A 22,264-nucleotide genomic window follows, 5' to 3' on the forward strand; every position below is an offset into this window, starting at 1 on the left:
GGGTATCAATGTGCATCCCGAATGTTAAGTGGGAGTCAAACCATAAGCCCAGGTATTTAAAACTAGTGACAGGGGTTAGGGTGGTGTTAGCGTTGGTTCTAATCAGGAGCTCAGTCACTGGAAGCTTTACAAATTTAGTCTTGGTCCCAAATACCATTGTTACAGTCTTGTCAGTGTTTAAAAACAGTTTGTTTTGAGAAATCCAGTTTTCGAGTCTCAAAAAGTTAGACTGAAGTATGTGTTGAAGGTCAGAGAGGCTATGGCTGTGTGCATATAGGATTGTGTCATCTGCATACATGTGTATTGAGGCTTCCTTACAAGCTGTGGGAAGATCATTAATGAACACTGAGAAGAGTAGGGGCCCCAGAACAGAGCCTTGCGGGACACCACAGGTGATATCCAGGGGGTTGGAGTTAGAGCCTGAGATGGACACATGTTGGGATCTTCCTGATAGGTAGGACTGAAACCAGTTTAAAGCATGCTTCCCTATTCCAGAGCTCTGGAGTTTGTTAAGCAGGATAGCATGATCAACTGTGTCAAAAGCCTTTTCAAAATCTAGGAATACTGCACCAGTGAGTTGTCCCTGTTCCATTCCACACTGGATTTCATTGCAAACTTTTAGCAGGGTAGTTGCGGTGGAGTGTTTGGGACGAAAGCCAGATTGGAATTGGCTAGGGAAATTTGTTTTGGTATAGAAATCCCTTACTTGGGAGTGGACACATTTTTCCATGACTTTGGATAGAATTGGGAGAAGTGAGATTGGCCTGTAGTTTGAGACAGTGTTTTTGTCCCCACTTTGAAGATTGGGACAATTCTGGCAGTTTTCCAGGTCTTAGGGATATGGCCTACAGACAGGATAGAGTTGACTATGGAAGCAATTGGTTTGGAGTCACTTCATAGCCCTTGAAAATCCAAGATGAAATAAGCAGGCACAATTGCTAATGCAGTGAGGCACAATAATATATGCATTGTAGACTCCTTCAGCAGCAAACATGTTTAGAAGAAGCCCAAGAAGAAGTCTAAATTGACATGTTCTGAGCTTACCATTTAAAGTATGAAGCAAAAGACAATCTGCAGTTAAGTTACATTGAAGCAATGACCCATTTTGTGTAATAACTATACTCCAGCAATGCCGTCTTAACGCATGGGCACGCTGGGCAGTTGCCCAGGGGCCCCAAGAGCATAGGGGCCCCATGCTAATCTATGCACAGACCAGAATTTAACACTAATTTTCCGATCACCCGCCTCAACATTTAAATCTCCCGCTAACTTGGTAGAAGGAGAAAAATTACGACTTGTAGCAGAGAGTTGGCAGGGCCCAGTGCCCTGCTTTGCCCGGGGGCCTATAATGCTGTTAAGACGTCCCTGTACTCCAGACCAGTGATTCTAAACATAGGGTTTGTAAGGTGTCTCCAAAAGAAAAAAATGTAATGGCAGATCCCAGGCAGCAAAGTGGGTTCTTGAGCCTGTGCACTTAGTGCCACAAACTGCACCTTAGCATGGGTGGTATAGCTGTCAAATTAGAGCAATAGCTTCCAAAGTTGCTCCCCACAATGCTTTGCATCCACAGCAGTAAGGCATTGTGGGGTGTAACTTTGGAAGCTCCTGAAGTAATTTACAGATCACCCGTTTTGGTTGCAGTTTGGGGCGTGTTATAATTATGCGTGTTCCCCACACAAGTTGAGGACACTATAAAGCCTAGGATCGATCAAGTATTTTGTTATCAATAGACCGATTAATAGGAAATAGGATTTATTTTTAGGGGTTTGCGGAATAAATATTTTCTAGCAAGGGTTGCACAATGTAAAAATTGTTTGAGAATCACTGCTCTAGACTATACACATTGGCATTTATAATGTTTTAATTGAGATCTTACTGTACATGTACTACAGTAGTGATAGTAGCTGGTTAGAATGGGAGTTCTGAGGATTGTTCACTCAGAAACCAAGCCAATCACCAGACTTGTTCTAACCAAATTTTAGACACCTTCAACCCAGGGTTAGGAAACAATTACATTTCAGAAGATCACCCAGTGTGAATGCAATTCATAGTGATCAACACTGTCCATTGATGGAGGTAAACAGTATGTTCAATGAGGACATATAGGTGTTGACACAATTGCATCACAGATGTTTAATCCATACAGAAACAGGAAAATTGAGAAAAGGACATAAACCAAATATTAACACCTTTAGTGCCAGAATTCCCAGAAATGAATTGCCTTGCAATGTGCTGCAAGCTTCTCTGGCAGCAAAGGAGTGTAATGTTGCAACATCAGCCCATCAATAACAAAGCTGTGTCAGCCCTATCTCACACAGCAAACACAAATCTCAAAGCTGCAGTGCCGTCTGTCACTCCATATCTCAAGAAATAAGCTTGGTGAGGACCTTGCATACACCTTTATCAAGACTATGGAAATTATATCTATGTTGCAGAAAGGACTGGTTACAAATGGCACACATTTAGGATGCTTGCACATTAAATTCGGGTAAAGCTATGACAGAATAAGTAGTCCAATACAGGGACTTTGAAAAATCAAGAATACAGTTTAACATCTCACTTTAGGCAACAATGAATTGTCAGATGCACATCTGTATGTGTGATATGCCCTACACAGTAAAAGGAGACTTTGTGGTTAAGCAAGCCACTAATATTAAAATACAAGGCTCAGCTGTAAACTTGGACATGTTATTTTTAACCCATTCACTGCCAGAGACCTCTTCTACAACGAAAGAGTTACGCCCTTTGCATGTTAGTAAAAAGAAATTGGATTGTGCACTTTTCAGAGCAAAGCTGTATTGTGCCAGTACTATTTTATTATGAACAACAAAGTATTCATTGCCAGAAATGTACATATAAAATATTAATGATCGCAGTTGCATCCTCTTATGTCCAGCCTGTCCCATTCAGAATATAGACGTCTTTTATCTTCTTACTTATTGTGCCTACAAGTGTATCTATTTGTAGTGTTATCTAACGGCCATGCTCTGTGACATATGCAGATGCCTATTTATACCAATAATTTATTATTGATAGATTCAGTCAAGTGTCTCTTTTCATAGCCATCTTATATCAATGTGTGCCAATGAGCAGGAATCCTTGTACATTGTAACTTAAATATTTTTGTTTGCTAGTGTTGTACTTAAGAGTTATGGACTATAATTGGGATTTATGGTATAATATCAATAAGGAGATGCTTGATTACATATCGGACCATCATGCACGATCTTCATAGATGCTGTAATACGTAGGATATTTAAAAAAGGAAAAACAGAGCATGCCTAGTCTACATTGTCAGGTGCTCTTTGCAATTGACTGCTTTATCAAAAATAATGTCATATGTACACCAAATCCTGCGTACGCTGTAATAAACATTCATTCAATCCTCGCTACCAATCTATTATATATTTTTCAACTGACTGCTTGTCCATAACACAGGTTTGTCAGGTCATGTCTCTTCTTCAGATGTCTCTCACCTATGAAGAAAACACTCAGTAAGAACACTGGAGCCATAGAAAGCATCATCTACAAATGTTGGCCAGTTGGTCCAATACAGCTATTTAACCATTGCACTGCAACCATAGAACAGGGTGTATGGGACATGCACAGGGTGGACACATGGTCTACTATAATTACCTTCCGGTGGCGGCCTTTGAAGACCACAGCAAAGGCCCCATGCCCTATGAGGTCCTTCCTGCTGTACTCGAAATCGCCCACCACCTCCATCCTCAAGCTGCAGGGATGTTCATTCAGTGCACAATGATGCAGCTTACTCCTTGGCAGCGTCGCCTCCTTTCCAACAACCACACACTCAACTTGGTCTCTCTTCCTTGTTGAAAAAGTAACTGTCTCCCAGCAAAGTTGATGCTTCTACCATCATAGGATCTTCTTTTCTTTCCACGATGCTGTGGGGGGTGTTCAGAGGACACTGTGGCTACAAAGTGGAGTAAGGAGGCAGCTTCAACATGGTGTACTAGATGTTCAATCCAGGGCAAGGTTCAAGTAAACGTGACTGTTGGAGGGGCCACTTTTTCTCCAGGCTGGTCAATCCTCTCACTTTGACCGGGTTTCACTTGTCTTGAACCATAACAACCCTCATCGACAGGGTCCACACTTACTGATGTCGATAAATTATTCTGCAACAAAATTATTATTTGTAATGATTCTTTCAGTCTAATATCCCACTCTTTTCAGGAGGTCCAGGAACCAGAGGCGCCGGGGGGGTTTAAGATATGTGCTGGTGCAGCTTCATACTTGTAATGATGTGGGGGGGGGGGGGGGAGAGGGGGGTGTCCCAGGCAGCTGTGAGGTTATTTTATTTACTTACATATTTATTTTTTACAAAAACAGGTGTTTGCGTTTATTTCACATAATTATGGGTTGCTTGGTCCCATGCAGATGCTAATGTTGATGTAAATTTCCTGAAGCAGTTAATAGAGACAGGATTTAACACATGTTTTCATATACATATATACAAGTGCCTACACCCGTCATCCCAGTCTTCTGGCTGACAAAGTAGCATGATGTTGATATGTAGGTTTTAATGTTGAGCCCAGTAGCTCCTTCCTTTCACAGGAGAAGCTGCCCCATGGCACCCGGAGACCTGTATTTCTGTGGTCACTCTTTCAGTGTGACACCGGGCGAGGGAGCACCAACAGGGCCAACTGTGCCGCTTCTTTCCCTGCGGCTGGGAGGAGCGGTCGAGGCTGTTCAATACGTTCAGATGCACCCTGCTTCTTTGTGTCTTTGCCCGATGGCCAACGAGGATAATACACAACAATCACGGATGCAACAGACAGAAGAAGAAGAAAAGGAGACAGGTCTTCTGTCGTTTATTGGTCTTTTTGGAAGGGAGAAGCACCAGGTGAGGCGGCGGGAGGAGGTGAAGGTAATCCGCAGGAACAAAGGACAGGCGGCTAGTGAGGTTGACTTGGTGCCTTGTAAACAGATGAGCTCTGTGTCTATCGCTGGCTCCCTTCCGGAATCATTTCTGAACACTTCACTTATGATGGCGAGAGCGCTGCGACAGTGTTTTTATATCACGCACGACGTATTCTACGGCTTGTCCTTCCGCCCCCATCAAAGAGTTCGCGGCCGTTTGACGTTTTCTTTCCTATGTGCCGCGATTCTTTTGCGCAGAACCTAAAATATGTGATATGGACGATTATTAGCAGATGTGTGTGTGTTTGAAGTTGGTGCATAGCATCTACCGGTAGTTGGTTTTATAACTGACCTATTTTCTTTTTTTCCCCGGATGTTTTAAGTGCAATTGACTTGAATGAATCCACGCGGAGTGATCTCGTTTCGTTCAAGTTTTCCTGTGACTTCACTTCCGCCCAGTGTCAGACAAGGACAGTGTCAGCATGGGAGACGCAGGCAGTTTAGCTCTTCCCTCGTAGCCTGTGAGCAGTAGCTGCTTCCGCCACATAGGCTGTTGCTAGGGACTAAGTGAATGGGTTTCATTCTTCCATGCAATCCTCTGCTTTGAAATCTAGTGAAACACTCAGCAGGGTTTACTCAGCTGTCCAGTGACAAAAAAACAAAAATAGTGGGATTTGGTGGCTATGCAACCCAAAAAAGTAATCTTCATACACATACATTTCATGGTGTGAAACTATTAAACTGATGCTACGTAGCTAGCTGTACCTAATGTAAGTGTGATTTTGGATGATTTAGGAAACATATTTAGTAGCATGACCTTGGGCTATTATTTATTATCAATGTTTATTTGTAAAGCGCCAACCTATTGGGGATACAGCATGTCCGTACAGAACAAAGCTCTGCTTTTGTGTTGAATCCCAGCAGGCCCCCTTTGCACCCCAGCCTCTGCAAACGATGTACTTTGCACCCAAGCCACAAAGATCCATCTAAACGGGCCTGAAATATGGAACGACCCAAGCATCATAGCTCGATCATGAATAAGTCCTGTGGTTACCTCCACACGTCCCTAAGCACTTGGACAAAGCGGGATCACTGCTTTTATGAGTTTTAAGGCAAAATACACATTGAGATAAAGCAGTACCACTGCTTTCACGTGTTTAACATAACATACACTTACATAATAATGTAAGGGCAAAATACTGGGGCCTACCATTAGCCCCAGGGTTACTGATAGTAATGGGCAGCAGGACAGGACTTCACCTTTAATTTTGGAATCCTTGCTGCCCATTTTGTCACAGGGGCAATGTTGAAACAAAAGGTAAAGTGGCTGCTCATTGTGGGACGGAGTATGCCTCAGGATGGAGTTTGGTCCACCCGTACAGCTGGTCCCAATAGGTTTGGAAGGGAGTTTGGTGTGTTGATGACAGTAGAAATAGCTTCCGGACATCAGACAGAATTCAAAAGCAAGCTGGCAGAGGCTTTGCAAGACCTAAGCAAGGGTTACAAGGAACAGACATTTAGTGCTAAATTGGAGTCTGAAAAGATTAAGTTGGAGAAAGAGATTCCAAAGCTAAAAGAGATATGTTGGTCACAGAAAGAGACCATGGAAAGTGAACTCAATACCCTCACTGATTTTTATGAAGAGCTCTTATGGACCAGTTTCTTGTTCCTGTGCCGTCACTGTGGGGACAAGTACTTTGGCCGTCAGGACTCCCTGAAGAACTTGGTGGATCGTCCGGAGAACGCTCTTGGGAGGGGGTAGTAGTGTCAGAGTCTTCCTAGGCATCCTGCTCCCAGCCACAGTTTCCTTGTCTGTCTACTGGGTGTGCTGCTGTTTCTGTGTGCTCTGGGGTTCCTCTGTCTGTCTGTCTCCTCTTGGTGATCCTGTCCTCTGTCCTTACAGTTTCCTGTTCTTCCCCTGCCTGTGTTTTGTGTCCTGACTCCTTATGCTCATGCCTCTGGTTCTGTTCTGTGTGGAGTCTTGATTACTTATTAAAGGTTCTTGCCTATGTACTGGCTTGTCCTCTGTCGGTGTAGCGATGGGGGCTGGCCCGGTAATAAAGGTGTTACACCCCAGCTGGCCACCCCTACCATCATGTTGGAGGCGAGGGGTTAACTGTAATAATGATTACATGTGTTTTTATTCCCCTGCCTCAGTGCAAAATGTGTTCTGGTTACATGTATTTCTCCCCTTACAGTGTATGCACCAAACACATACACTGGGATCAGGTCGGGAGAGAAAGGGTGAATGGTATTTACATGTTTATGGCCCTTTGTTCCCCTTCCCGCCTTTTTAATCCCGGTTGGAAGCCCGTCCCATAGGTCGCCATTGGCGCTCCATGCAAGTCTATGGAGATTTCAAGGGTTTTGGCCTGATATCAAAGAAGAGCAGCAGATGGCGCCCGAGAGGATGAGCGGAATTTCTCCATTGAAGTGAATGGCGTAATGCCTTTCTTTTGGGATTCCTCGAGTCCACTCTCCAAGAATGAGTTGGCTGCCGGCCAAACCGCAATCTCCGAAAGCGGATACAATTTCAAGAAAAGCTTTTGATCACTAAATTGGCATGGGAACTTGGTCATGGCCAAGTTCATTCATATTAAAATTGTAACTCCGGTCCTAGGGCAGGTAGCGGTCCAATTCTTTTTGCCCCTAGCTCAGGGGAAACTCCTGACTCTACCCCAACAGAGTCCGACGGGCAATGGCCACGGGAAAGGGTCGCGTCCGCCATGAGGGTCGCCCCATTGACCACAATGGCGGAGAAAAGCCGCTTGGTTTTAAAACACCAAGTGCGAAAGTGCGAAAACCTAAAACCCGTATCTCCGGTTCGGTAAGCACTAGAGGGCTGGGATTTGGCCACCATGCAGTCACTGCTCCGGCATGATTACATGGCAATTTCCATCTCCGATCAACCGAACGGAGTATGGGTAACTGTTTAAAATGTGGTTCTGCCATTGACTCCAATGGCAGAGAAATGCTATATGTCTAACATGTGGTGTTTAAGTCATATATTGTTATCTCCACCATGTAGAAGCCCCTCCGGCATGAGGGTATGGCAATTTGTAGCTCGCTCGGCCCAACCGAACGGAATATTTTATCGTATATAAAATATTGTGAACTCACTGTATTTTATGCCTAGTGTAAAGCCCGCAAGAACTACTGGCCCATACAGTATGTTAATGGTCAGGGGGCGACAGTATGTCTACACAAAGGCCACTGATCAAAGGCTGATCCCCCCGGTTTGTATATACAGGGTGGAGAGAAAGCAGGACATGGCCTTTCACATGAAGTGCTATAATTCACACCTTTAGTCAGGTTTCTCCGGCCCAGATCCCCATCTGGCAGACTTAGTGACACCAACTCTTTTGAGTGGGGTTAGGAAAATGGGAGCCTGACTAAGGGATTGTGCGCATGTGCCAGCTAGCTAGGGGCAGGTACCAAAGTGCTTCCCACGTTAGCTGGCAAAAGGTGATAGGGTACAAATAATTGTTAGCCAATACCTAAGACCCAATGTTAGGGTATAGAGCCCAAATCACATAAAAACGATGGTAAGCTCTATGCCCAGTGTTCTTCATGATTTTACCTGACTGATAACTGATGCCTGATGAATTGCTAATCTGAATCCTGATTACTTCATTGTCCTATCCCCACGTAAGTGTAAATATTCCATTTGTTATTTGTCCAATCTTGTGTGTTCACCTTCCCTGAAGAATAAACTTTCTTTATCATATCACAGTCGCATTCAATTCAACCCAGTTATTTTGGTGTATATTATAACCCTGTAAGCTATCGTGACAGGCTTATAATAAACTGGTGGCAGCGGCGGGATTGAATTGAATCTGTGTTACAGTTTACTGCGGGATTCTGTAATACAGCGGGAACTCGGGTAAAGTGCGAGTTCCTAAGGCTAGTGATACTGGACACACTGTTGTACAACATATAACAGGGGATATTGTACCACCTCATTGTTCTAAACTACTCGCAAGAATTATCTAAGCATGAGCGAGGGTGCCGGTTCATCTACTGTCCGGACCTGGGCACAGCTGAGAGAAAGGTTTATTGAGTACGGGCTGCCCACGGAGGGCAGGGATATGGAACAGATGGAGGAGGCGATCAGAGTGCACGAAACCCGGCTGCCTGAGCCAAGAACCACAGCTTCAGCGGCCGTACATCAACCGCCCGGAGAGCAGGGAATGGACCCAGGGCCGGGACGGCAGAGACTTGGGTGAACTCCGCGACCACAGGAGTAATGCAGCAGGAGGGGCATTGGCCGTTGCGGCCGACCAATCCATTTACCCCTGAAATGCTGGCACTAATTACTACGTAGGGAGACAGAGGGACCGCGGAAGAGCGACTGCAGTTCCTGACTCTGGCGGTAAACCGACCCGCTTACCCCCCCCTCATATGTGGACCGGAATGCTCCCCAGCTGAACCTTCACAGCTTCTCCAAGTTTGTGGAGGGTGCCGACCATATTGACAGCTTCTTAAGGAACTTTAAGATGCAGTGTCGGCGGTACAAGGTACCTCCACAGGAACGGGTCATGCGACTTGACCCCTTGCTGTCCGGTCTGGCCAAACAGACCGTGCTGGCTGTTCCGGATGAGCTCAGTGATGACTATGAGCATTTGAAAGAACTGTTGCTGGTCCAATATGCTCTCACCCCAGAAGCTTACCGTGGCAAGTTCCGGACGGAGGAGAAACAACCTCTGGAGTCCTTTGTGACCTTTGGTGCCCTCATGGCATTGCACGGGACCCGGTGGCTGGAGGGGTGTGGGGCTAAGACTTATCAGGTTCTGCTGGACCTGGTGTTTCAAGAACAGCTTCTACAACAGTGCCCTCCGGCAGTGAGAGCTTGGGTGTTCGACAAAAAAAACAAGACTCACCAGGAGGCAGCAAGGCTCACGGACGACTACATCACGAGCCGAGCCCTGATCAACGCAAAGGCAGCGACCAAAGCGGCGGAGACAGTCCCCGCCAAGGGGGTCCACACCACTCCCCAGTGGACAAGAAGCCGCCTGCGGGCAGCAGTCCATCCAAGATGGGAGAGCTCCGGCATGAGCGGCGGTGCTACAACTGCAACCGCATGGGACACATCAAGCCGGACTGCCCGGAGCCTCTGCGTTCCAGCGGACCCCATCAGGGGCAACGCACCCCAGCTGCGAGGCCGGTAGCCCGAGTACGGGTGGCCTCCACTAAGGATCCCAGCCCAGTCATGGAAACAACCCCCAGCGGGATGTCCCATGGAGAGCCTGCCCTGGTTTCCTTGGTGCCCACAGCCAGGAGCGGCGGACATCCCGGTGCACCAGCAGAGCTGCGGCAGAAGGATGGCCGGAGCAGACACCTCACGACGGTCACAGTCGGTGACCGGCAAGCAGTCAGCTTGCTGGATTCAGGTGCTGCGGTAACCCTGAAACTATATGCACTATACAGTAGGATCAGGGAAAGGAGGAGGCCAATGTATGTTGAACTCTCTTCACCTCAGCTGCAGTATCAGTGAGATATGACTGCAAGATGCATGTAATTTAATACCACTTAAACTCATTCAACCTAGGAGTTGAAGACACTTGCTTCCTGAGAGGGGAGTGGGGTTACAGTTTCAGAAAAAGAACCTGACTGACACAGGCACACACTAAGCTTTTTGCTCTGGAAATGCACGACCCTGCCACGGTAACATTTGCATATACCATTACATTTAAAGCCAAAAACAATGAATTAACTATATCAAATAGTTAGGTAAATTCCTGACCATTGTAGTGAAAGCCCATGTGTTCTGTGCATCACATTTAAAATGGCTGCAATTATATGTTCTTCCTGGTCATTAACAGACTCAAATTTTAGAATTTAGCTCTGTACAGTACGTTATGTGTATAATGATACTGAGTGTGTGTTTTCACTAGTTTTAAAGTTTGATGTGTTCTACTATAAAATATAGACCGTATAGTGAAAATACTGATTCAGTAGTTGCATTATATGTAGCGCACTTTCCACCACCCCCTGGAAGATATGGTGGCTACTGTGTATGTGCTGCTTTACCTGTGGCTCACAGGAGGTCTGACCCTCTGCTGCTGGGAACCTGGGGTGAACCTTCGGTCGACAGTGCCTCCACCTGTGGGGGTTCCTTACAGTGTGGGATAACCCTGTGAAGGACAATAACGAATACACACTTGTATAATATAACCGGTTTACTATACACATGTAACTAATACTAATATTAATATAGAAACACTCAGACCTCGCAGGGCCACAACCTCACACTGTGTCCCCAACACCATGATCACACCTCAATGATATAGTTCCCAACCTAAGGGTCCCCCGGGGACCCAACCACCCTGGTGTCCACGAGTAGTGACCCACCCAAATGTGTAGGTCAGCGTTGCCCACAAGAACTGAGGTGTACGTTGTTGCACTTGTGGAGGGAGGTACCAGCCGGGTGGTCTCGCACCCGGACGCCATGTAGAAGATGGGATTCATTGTCCAACGATGTCAGCGATGTGTCCGCCTCCGCGTTGGGTGGTATCCAGCTGAAGGGTACCACACTGAAGAGAGTCTCTGAAGGTAGCAGATGGTCTGGTCCCAGACCAACGTAGGCCAGGATTCAGCCACGTCCTGGCTGTGTCCCTATCTCTTATGCTACAGGGACAGTGTCCCTATCTATGGGCATGTCCCTGCAGCAACCACAAGCTGAGGGGAGTTGGGGGCTAGCTGGGGCCAGGGGGTCTCTGGCCTAATGCAGGTGCCACTGACACACTGCACATACCACCTACCCCTTCCTTCCTTGTCCCAGCTCCGACTGGCTGCGTGGTCTCAGAGCGTGAAATGTATCCTTTCTCCTGCTCTATTAAGCCTGCAGCCCTATTGGCTGTGCCACGCCTCGTGATAGCAGCCCCCTGTGCCTTCTGGGGGCTGTAGTTCCCGCGGAGCCCTTCCATCTAGAGAGAGAGCCGCCGGAGCCGATCGCCACTCCACAACCCCTGCAGTGCCACCCGCACCTGTCCCTGCATCCGCTGTCAGGTGCAACCGCGCCGAGAGGTGAGGGGACAAAGGGGGCAAAAGGGGACCAGGGGGACCCATGCTATATATATTTTAAAGAAATACAGCAAAATAGATCTGCACTCATAGCATCACATCAAACTAATATCCAAAACACCACCATTAAATCATACCAGTGTAACAGGTTTTCCCCCACCTTCTGGGAGATTTCACTATTACACAGTGTTTTGTGCTGCTCACCTGCTGGCTCACAGAATACTGAGCGCCCGCCGATGGTAGTGGGGACGAACAGGACAGGTTTTCATTGCTAGGTGGTTCTTTCTTACTGGTGCAGCGCCCCCAGCAGAACTGGGTGCAGTCCTTGCAGGAAAATTCTCTGGTACTCCCCCCAAATAACTGCACTCTCAGGCAGGAGTATATAAAACAGGAACGGTCTTTATTCTTCCAACATCAAAACACAGTATACAACCGGTACACTCGGGTGGTCCCTGGCTCAACCCAGGAGGCTTGAGGCTCCAAGGGTCTATCCTCAGCTCCTCTCATTCCCTAGTGGAATAAGAGGTAGATGTCCCACTCCCCTAAGGGAGGGGAAGGAAGGTGGCCAGAGCCCTTGCTCCACGCTTCCAACTCAGAGAACCACTCTGTAGAGGCCCACTAAATTCAGCTGTGCAGCCCCTTATGTACCAAGGGGAAAGTCCTAGGTCTGAGCCCCTGGTTGGGCAGAGCACAGACCCTGAGCCCACCTCCCCTGTCACTCAAGGAGCTGCTCACTGCGGGGGAAAACCCGGATTAACCCTAACACTGTCTGCACTGGTACCAGGGCGTATTTGTTAGGCAGGGCAGATTAGTAGCCAAGAAGATTCATGGCTACACCAGTATAAACAAGCTGTGCCCCCTCCCCCTTCCCGTGATGCGCCAAACACCGCCCGCGTGCTGCACCCACCCCCTCCCCCCTGGTGTCCCCGTGCCTCCGCCGGGGGGCTGGCTGCAGCAGGACACACACAGCCATGTCCGCAGCTCAGCTGGGAGGAGAGAGTGGGGGCTGCTCTGGTTGTGTACCTCCACCGGCGGGTAGTGGGGGAAGATGGAGAGGGGGGAGCTGCTCAGGAGACTCAGACAGAGCCCCCCATGCGCAGCTCTTCCGGGTGTGGGGGGAGTCAGGAGAGAGGGGGGGCAGAACACAGAGAGAGACATACACACAACACAAACAGAGAGAGAGACACACACACACACACACACCGATTGACAGACATACACACACACATTGACTGATGGGGACACACACAATGACACACATATATATATATATATATAATGTAGCCCCCTTTCCCTGTGACTAAGGGAACTACGTGTGCTGTTATACCTGTTCGCTCACAGGAGGCCTAAGCCTCCGCCACTGGGAGCCTGGGGTGAGCTCATTCTCCTCTCGGGACAGCGCCTCCACCAGTGAGACATCCCAGCATTGGTGGTATAACCCATCACAGGAACCAATAACAGTAATAAGTGATACACACAAAGGTATATAACTAAAGTTTACTGACACAGGCACATATAATAACAATAAGGATAACAATGCCCCAATGCAATACCAACACCAAGAGTGAGTCCCCCAAAGTACTGAGGATGCCCTGGGCACCTGCAACCCGATGTCCACACAAGCAGGCCCACCCAAATGTGAGGTAGCGCTAACTGTGTTGTGTGATGCACAGTGGGTACCTTCCTGGCTAAGACCAGGGAATGGTGGAGATTCTCTATTGCAGAGCCGCAGTCGTGGTCCCAATATGTGAGGGTCTGCAAAATCCCCTCTCATCTTACAGTGATGATCCGCCTTGTGGGGGAGCTCCAGCAGGAGTGCCTCCCATAATGTCTATAGGGCCTGGCCTGGTCACAGGCCGCAGGGCACCGCGTGGCCATCCGGACACGGTGCAATACTACTACAACAGTACTAAAGGGAGTGTCCCTATCTGGGGCCTTCACTACAAAACTGTACTGTTTGGAGGGATCGGGGACTAACTGGGGCCTTGGTAGTGAATCCTAGCCTAGTCCAGGGAAGCACTGCTTCCTGGACACTACCCGTCTCCTTGCTGTCCCCTGTCCGACTGCCTTTGGACAGCTCCTACCCTCTAAGGGTAACTCCCTATACTGCGGGCGGTCCCTCACACATCCACTATGGTGAGGGGACTACCTGGGGCCTAAGGAAGAACTCTGGCTGAGTTCAGGGGCTTACTGGCTTCCTGGACACGTCTATCCTCTTTGCCGGCTCCTGCTTGATTGACTCGTGGTCTCCGTTCATGCCAAACCTCTATATCTCTCCCTCCTAGAGGATTCTGACACATGTAGTCCTGCAATGCTATGTATACGGAGCCACCTAAGATCGCCACTGCAACATTACTGCGCATCCGCGCATGCGCGAGCCCCGAGATGGTGGCCCCCTGTACTCTGGTTCCGCCATGGAGCTCCAGCGGCTCAGAACCCCCCTCCCTACACCAGAGGTAAGAGGGAGCTCGGCTACATCCTCTGCCTGTTGTAGAATCCAACGACCCCGAGTCTCTTCACTTTCAACATTAGTTGTGCTTTGTTGTAAGCCAGATGAATATGGTATACATTGGAGTCCTTACTGCCGGGTGGTGATTGTGCATTGAGTCGCGTTCCAGCGAGGCTTCAGGCGTGACACGTCAACTCCAGCAACAGGATTTGCATATCATTATATTATACTTATCTTCACGAGACCGCGCTCAGATGGACTCATTGTAACCAGGTATTACATTAACCCTGCTGATACATTAAGAGACTTTGATGCCAATATTTATTACTACAGATGCAGCAACGAGTATCCGAACACTTGCCTTTGAAAATCTGGGGCAATCTCCGAGTAATGCTGCAACATTTCTGTGACATTTCTGCAAACAGACTAATGGCCCATCGGATTAACACAGCAGGGGTCCCTGGCAGTCTGTTTGAATGAGACTGCCAGGGACCCCCGCTGTGTTAATCCGATGGGCCATTAGTCTGTCTGCAGAAATGCACAGAAATGTTGCAGCATTACTGGGGTATTGCCCCAGATTTTCAAAGGCAAGTGTTCGGATACTCGTGGCTGCATCAGTACATCTACACCATACTTGGGTTTCTTTGGAGCACTGGATTTGGGGCTATTTTTGCTAATTTTCTGTACAATCTATTTGGTATAAAGCTCAGACTCTTTGGGTCGAGTGGTTGGCTTGTTGAAGGCACTGGGGAGGGTACAAGAGGCACTGGCTCATTACATGTCACTTCTTTGGGTGGTGCCCACCAGTCTCCGTTGTTTACGGCAGAGGTTCCTTCCAATCGATCTTGGTCAAGTGTTGTTACAGTATCCAGAGTTTTGTTGGACTCCTGTGGGTTACTGGTCGACATTACTGGAGATGGTTCAGGTTCGTCTTCCCCCACTTGAGGAATTGGTAGCAAGTAGTTTCGATGCCAGACCCTTAACCTTCCATCCACATCTCGGATATGGTATACAGGGAGGCCCGGTCAGCTAGCTTGTGCTTCCGTTGGATTCTTAAGTTTCGTAGGAGAACTGCGTCTCCGGCCCGAAGTTCCCAATGGTGGACCTTGTGGTCATACCTCCGCTTGTTATTTTCGTTCAGCCTGGCTGTGGCTTTCTCTGCCAGCTGATATGCTCAATGAAGGTTAACCTGGAGCCGCCTCACGTACTTGTATTGTGTCATGTTTGGTACTCCGTCAGTGGACACTAAGAGGCGAATATCCACATGTAGTCACACTTCTCAGCCGAACATCATGAAATAGGGTGTGTACCCGGTGGAATCATGTCTGGTGCAATTGTAGGCATGCACTAGCGTTTCGACATGCTTCCTCCAGCTCGGCTTTTCAGAGCCCTTTAGAGTACCTAGAGTACCTAGAATATCTAGTAGGGTTCGGTTGAGTCTTTCCGGCAGGGCGTCTCCTTCAGGGTGGTATGGAGTTGTGCGAGACTTCTCGATGTTGAGCAAGTTTAGAAGCTCCTTGATCAACTTGCTTTCGAAGTCTCTCCCTTGATCTGAGTGCATCCGATTAGGCAACCCATAATGGATGAAGTATACTCCCTCGGCAGTCCATAGCCCGCACATCTTTCCACGACTTGCTCTCGCCCCCAGGATCGGAACCGTCCTGCACGTGCACTCATGTTGGGATGTTTACCACAGGTATTTGGAATAAGGGGATAGTGTTATATCTCTCGTGACTTACGAAACAGGTGTGTGAGTTATCACTTGTCTGAGGAGCTCGCAATCTACGAGTACCCTCACTGTGTTATAGAATCCCGCAGTAGAGGACTTGCTTGCACCTTGTGCAAATAAAGCTTATTTTTAACTTTCCACATCAGCTTTCATCCTTTCTTCGTGCTGTGCGGCGCTTTTTTCTCTTTTTGGGAGGTTTTTCTACATTGATGAGGGAATTTGCATGTTCCGGGGCTCGGGACATATCAACGCTTCTACTACCATGGGATGGGATTTGTTAGTATTGAGCTGCGGTATGTCTAACTGCACTTGAACCACACCATCAATGGGGTAGTCTTCGCTGCTAAAGCCCAACAATTTCATTTTTTCTGCCGACTGCATAGGCAGATGCTTGAGGTGCAGGTCGTAGAAGGGGCGGTAGATGATGGTCACTTGAGACCCAGTGTCCAGCAACACGGAGGTGTAGATTCCCTCTACTATAACTCATATTATGGCCGCAGGTCCTACTCGAGTGAAGGCATCTGATGGGATCTTCTCTTCGGGACTGGGTGCAGGGGCACCATCCGAGGATTTGGATGGCTGTTCTGCCGATTGCATGGTGAAGGCCATAGCTCTGGGGGTGGAAGTATCTGACTTTGGGAAGTCCCGGGTGAAATTGCCTTCTTGGTGACAGTTGAAGCACCTGTTGCTTCGGGTCGCACTCAACCCAGAGTTAGAAGCCGATCTCCTAGGCGTCGAGTTAGTCTGTCTTGAAGGACCTTGTGGGATATTATCCTCAGAAATCTCCTTCGCACTAGGCTTCTTAGATGGAGTGGATTTACTCTCCCTTTTGGAGGACTCCAAGGCCATCTTGGGAGTCTGAAACTGCAAAATGGCCTCCTGCTCCTGTATTTGGTCCATTAGGTCCTCAAAGTTTGGAGGATTCATTGTAGAAAGAGTACAGCAGTTCCTGGCCACGAGGGTGTGTGTGAGCAATGCTCCCCGCAAGAATTGCTTGGTTCTATAGTCATCCAGCTCAGCCACGCGGATGACCTTCTTGTTAATCAGGGTCCACAGAGCCAGCTGCAGCCGTCATAGAAATTCGGATAAGTCTTGCCCCTCTTTTTGCTTGAGGGCATGAAACTGGGCCAGCAATGCAATGGGGTCGTCTTTAGTGCCATAGACTTTGGTTAATGCCCAAATCAGATCCTGGGCATCAGCCTCTTCATGGCACTCACGATATAATTGTACGATATTGGCGGCCGGGGGCCGTAGACATTCCACAATTCTCTGTCTCTTGACAGCGTCTGTGCAAGTCCATTCTGATAGTGCTTGCACCGCATAGTCTCTCCATTCTTCAAATGCCTCTTCTCCCAGTGGCATGGGCCGCACCCCAGAGAAGGCTTTCAGCTTGCAATAGGGTTGCGTCAGGGACAGCTGACTGAAACAGCTGCAGTAGGACTCCAGTGAGTAGCTGAGCTCCATCCGAACTGCAGGAACTGTGGTGGCTCCGACCAGACCGTCGGCTGCCTACTTTACTTTGGCTAAGACTTCTTGGGAGATGAACAGATGTAAGCATCTAAAACTCCTCTACGCTAGGGATGACACTAGGTGTTTTTTATTTTGATGCTTAGTTTGGGGTTTATGATGGGACATCCGCCAGGTGGGCTTCAGGTTGCTGCAGAAACTGTGGGACATTGTCCTCCTGTAAATCACAGTGGCAGGTCAGGTAAGGGCAGTGACACTGGTGCCTGGCTAATAGTGACCACGTGGTGGGGAGATACTTGGTGTTGTTGGACCCACTCGTGGACGCTTTGGCGGGACGGTAGGGACATGTTCCTTTCTTTGATTTGAATTGAATTTAGATCGGGCACTCCAGGTGTGAATCTCAGCAGCGACTCCAAATGTACCTGAAAGGGTGTAGAAGATTCTTCATCTCGTCAGGAACTCCATTCTGCCTGAACTTTCCCTATAGGAAAGGGGGAGGGGATTTCCTGCTCAGCTAAAGATAATTACAATCTAAAGAGGTGCTATCAGGGATAATAAAGATCCCTTAATGATGCACTCTACTTAGCTAATCAAAATAATAAATTTTTATTCAATATAAAGTAAACGGTGGTTTGGGGCATGAGTCCCAATCACAGTGCTCAATCCAAATCTGAACCTTTAAACAATAATCAATATAAGTCCACATATCATGGTAACAGGAAACTGTATCAGCCAGCAGGTAGAGTAATGAGACCCAGTGCTATATAAATGCAGCAAAAAAGACACTCAGTGTAATGGCAGTAGTCCATGTGTCATGATGGAATCAAGGTTAACATACCATTGTTGTATGGAGCTCGGCCATACACAACCCTTGTGCTGCAGCACTATTGCAGGTCATCCAGTATCCCTGTGAGGGAAAAATATACTCACAGCAGGCTGGTTCCAATGCAGCGTGCAGCACGCTCAATATTCATGTAGAGGTTGAAATCCAAAGACTCCTGCGGTGCACAGCAAAATAGGGTAGAGGACCAGCAAGGTGTGGTTAAAAATCCTTTATTGAAACAGCATGGTACAGGGGACACACACTCTGACGCGTTTCGGACTGGTATAGTCCTTAGTCATAGAGCTGATCCGCACCATTCATCCCCACTGATTTAAAGGGCTAAGCCCGCCCCCCTACGTCATCGCGCTCCCTGCTTTTGGCGCGAAAATCGCTAATCTATAATCTAATTGGCTGGGACTCCCTGCGCACAGAATGACTATTTGCCGTGTATAACTTTGAAGGGGGGTGAAGTACCTCCCCCTGCGTCTTAGCGCTACTCCTTTTGGCTAAAAATCGCCAAGCTATAGCCTCATTGGCTGAGGCTCCCAGCCAATAGTAATGCCAGCTGCCCTGAGTATGTCTGAGGACAGGGGGAATGACGCGCATCTGACTTCAGCGCCCAGACCTCTTTGCCGATACGTAGCACGTCGTTGCTAGGCAACGACTATAAACAACAACAGAGAGTCCTCAACACATAGCGATACATGGCTATGTAGTGCAAAAAGGGTGCCCAGGGAGGCAAGGAGGGATGGGAGAAGGAAAAAAGGGGCAGGGGGGGGGGGGGGGAGGGAGGGGGGGGGGGAGGGGGGAAGGGGGAGGGGTTTTGACTTACAAGAAAAGCATGTGGGGATGACCTAAACAAATAAAACTAACATGGTAAGAACACACATTAAATCAAGTACAACAGAACATGAATAACATACAAATGCATAATATGGCGAATCTAAAATCTGAAATGGAGGTTACATGTGTGGATTGAGGGAGAAAAAATTGTTCACCAATATTTATCATGTTAGTATATTCAACTAATGTTCTTATGGATAATTCATTTTTGGTGATACATAAGTTATGATCTATGATTAAACATATGTCGTGAAGACATGTATAATGTAATAAAGTATCCATTTGGGACAATTAATTTCTAGTTGTGTGGACAATAACCCTGGTTTTTAACGTAAGGCAAGCAATGTTATTATATGAAAATGCACTGGACATTGTCTATTCATATTGCATATTGTCTAGTACATTTGAACAAACGAAAGCTAATCTAGATTTTTGGACCAAAATCTGGGGTAAGTCAGTTGATAGATTGGGCTCATTAATCCTTTTAGATCAAGTTAAAAAATGTTTGAGCTCCCAATCTTGGTTCATGCCCCTGGGTGCCAATGTCCCAAGGGCATAAATCCAGAACATCTCCCTACGGTTTAGTGATGCTTCTCTATGTCCTCCTCTAGGGTGTATAGGGATGGTCTCAATGGCACTATACGTAAGTGTTTTAATTGATCCTGAGGGACACGTGTTAAAATGACGTGCTACCGGAAAGCGTTCATCGCTGTTCTTTATACTCCGGATATGTTCTGTGATCCTTATTTTTAAAGCCCTAATGGTCCTGCCTATATAGCCACTTCCACATGCACATTTTAGCAAATAAATTACAAAGTTGGTGTTGCATGTCATAAATGACTCCAACCGATAAATTTGCCCTGAATGGATATCTCTTACTGATTTTAATGGTTCAGCGTATCTGCAGAGATTACATAGGCCACATTTAAAGAATCCCTTAGGCAGAGGTTTTGTATTTTTAGCTTTTAACTCAAACAAACTAGGAGATACATAATTGCCGATGGTTTTGGCTTTCTTAAATACCATTCTAGGTTTTTGTGTGGTATAGGGATCCAAATCTGTATCTAATTTTAAGATTCCCCAATGTTTTTGGAGTATATGTCTAATCTGTTCTGCTTGTTTTGAGAACGTGGTTATGAACAGTGGACACTGATTGTTAATATTATTGGATAGTGTCTTTTTGGGGTTCCTCTTTTTCAAGAGGTACTCCCGATCGGTTTCTAGGGCATAATTAAATGCACTCTCCAGATCTCTCTCTACATAACCACGATCTCTGAATCTTCTCTTTAGATCCTCTGCCTGTGCCAAGAAGGATTCTCTTGTGGAACATAGGCGTCTTAACCTCAGAAATTGCCCTTTTGGTATTCCCTTTATAAGCGGTCTTGGGTGGGCACTGTTCGATCTGAGCAGGGAATTTTTAGAGTTTGTCTTCCTAAAGATATTAGTCTGTATTTTCTGACCCACATCAATGTACAAATGTAGGTCTAAGAAGTCAATCTGTGAGTCACTATAACAATGTGTAAATCTTAAGTTGTACGTATTGGCCTCAAGATATTCAAAGAAAGCGTGCAAAGTGTCATCATCCCCATTCCAGATAAATAATAAGTCGTCAATGAAGCGACGGTAGAAAATAATATTATCTCTAAAAGGGTTAGTGTCACCAAATATGTAGATAGATTCCCAAAATCCCATATATAGATTTGCATATGATGGTGCAAATGACGTGCCCATTGCTGTGCCTTGTGACTGTAAATAAAATTGTGAATCAAACATAAAATAATTGTGTTGTAACAAAAACATCACCGAGTCTAACAAAAAAGTGTTTTGTGCCAAATTTAAATTAGAATGATTAAGAAAGTGACTGATTGCTCTCGTGCCCAAAGTGTGATCAATAATCGTGTATAAAGAGGTTACATCGAGTGTAACCCAAGTGTAACCATTGAGCCATTGAATTCTTTGAATATCTTGAAGCAAATCCGCAGAGTCCCTTAGATAGGCAGGTAATGTTTTTACCAAAGTTTGTAAGAAATAATCAACGTACCTAGATAGACCATCTCCCAAAGATCCAATGCTAGATATAATTGGTCTGCCAGGAGGACAAACTAAGGTTTTGTGGATCTTTGGGAGATGGTGAAAAATAGGCACAGTTGGAAATGGGTTGTATAGGTATGCTGACTCACGACTATTGAGTACTCCCAATTCCCTGCCCAGATCAAACAATTCACGAATCTCTGCTAGATATGATCGTGTAGGATCTTTATCCAACTTACAATATGCCTGTGTATTAGACAGCTGTCTCATGGCCTCTGTATGGTATGCTTCCGTGTGCATAATAACCACTGCTCCCCCTTTGTCTGCATTTTTAATTACAATATCAGACCTCTGCTTTAATGCATTAAGATTTATTCTGTCTTCTTTGGATAAGTTGTCAAATGAAGGAGCAGTGAATATATAGCCCTTGGCAAGATCCTGTAGATCTTTCTCCACTAGCCTCTCATAGGTCTGTAAATGAGGACCCTTGGAGAATGATGGACAGAAAATAGATTTACTCCTAAATTGTGTGTGTTTCATACCACTCAAAAATAAAAACTGCTCCTCAGTACTCATGGAATCTGAAATATTATCATCTCTTTCAAGATCTAACATATCCTGAAGTACCCCATACTCTTTAAAAGAAAATCTCTCAACTTGAAGGTCGTCGACTGTCTGAGAGGGGTCTGTGAGATCCCTGTCAACCAGTGGAGGAGGTTCAGGGAGAGATTTATCTTTTGATGCAAAGCATTTTTTTAAGGACAATTTGCGGACATATTTTTGTAGGTCAATAACCGTGTTGAAGAAGTTGAAGTTGTTCATAGGGGCGAAGTTGAGGCCCTTGTTCAACACGGCTATTTCACCCTCTGAAATGGTTATTCCTGAAATATTAATGACGTTATGGTCTTCCATCAGGGGTCGATTTTTCTTTTCTTTTGTGCCCCGTCTTTTGTTTGAGCGCCTTGTCCCTTTATGGAGTTTTTTGACGCCTTTTGACTCCTCAAGTCATATGATGTGG

At 46.6% G+C, this 22,264-nt stretch overlaps 1 protein-coding gene across 3 annotated transcripts in view; it reads right to left on the reverse strand.

The window, feature by feature from the left end:
* The window catches only part of ULK2 (unc-51 like autophagy activating kinase 2), a 148,106-nt gene extending 143,020 nt beyond the window's left edge, over positions 1–5,086 (reverse strand). The window contains exon 1 of one of the 3 annotated variants that reach the window (XM_075589603.1): positions 3,637–5,086. In XM_075589603.1, coding sequence (XP_075445718.1) covers positions 3,637–3,726 — 90 coding nt within the window. In that variant the 5' untranslated portion in view covers positions 3,727–5,086. The remainder of the gene's footprint in view (positions 1–3,636) is intronic. The other 2 variants (XM_075589602.1, XM_075589601.1) reach the window with 2 other exon arrangements.
* Positions 5,087–22,264: the final 17,178 nt, after the last annotated feature.

The sequence above is a fragment of the Ascaphus truei genome, chromosome 3 (genome assembly GCF_040206685.1).
Source record: "Ascaphus truei isolate aAscTru1 chromosome 3, aAscTru1.hap1, whole genome shotgun sequence".
Taxonomy (NCBI): domain Eukaryota; kingdom Metazoa; phylum Chordata; class Amphibia; order Anura; family Ascaphidae; genus Ascaphus; species Ascaphus truei.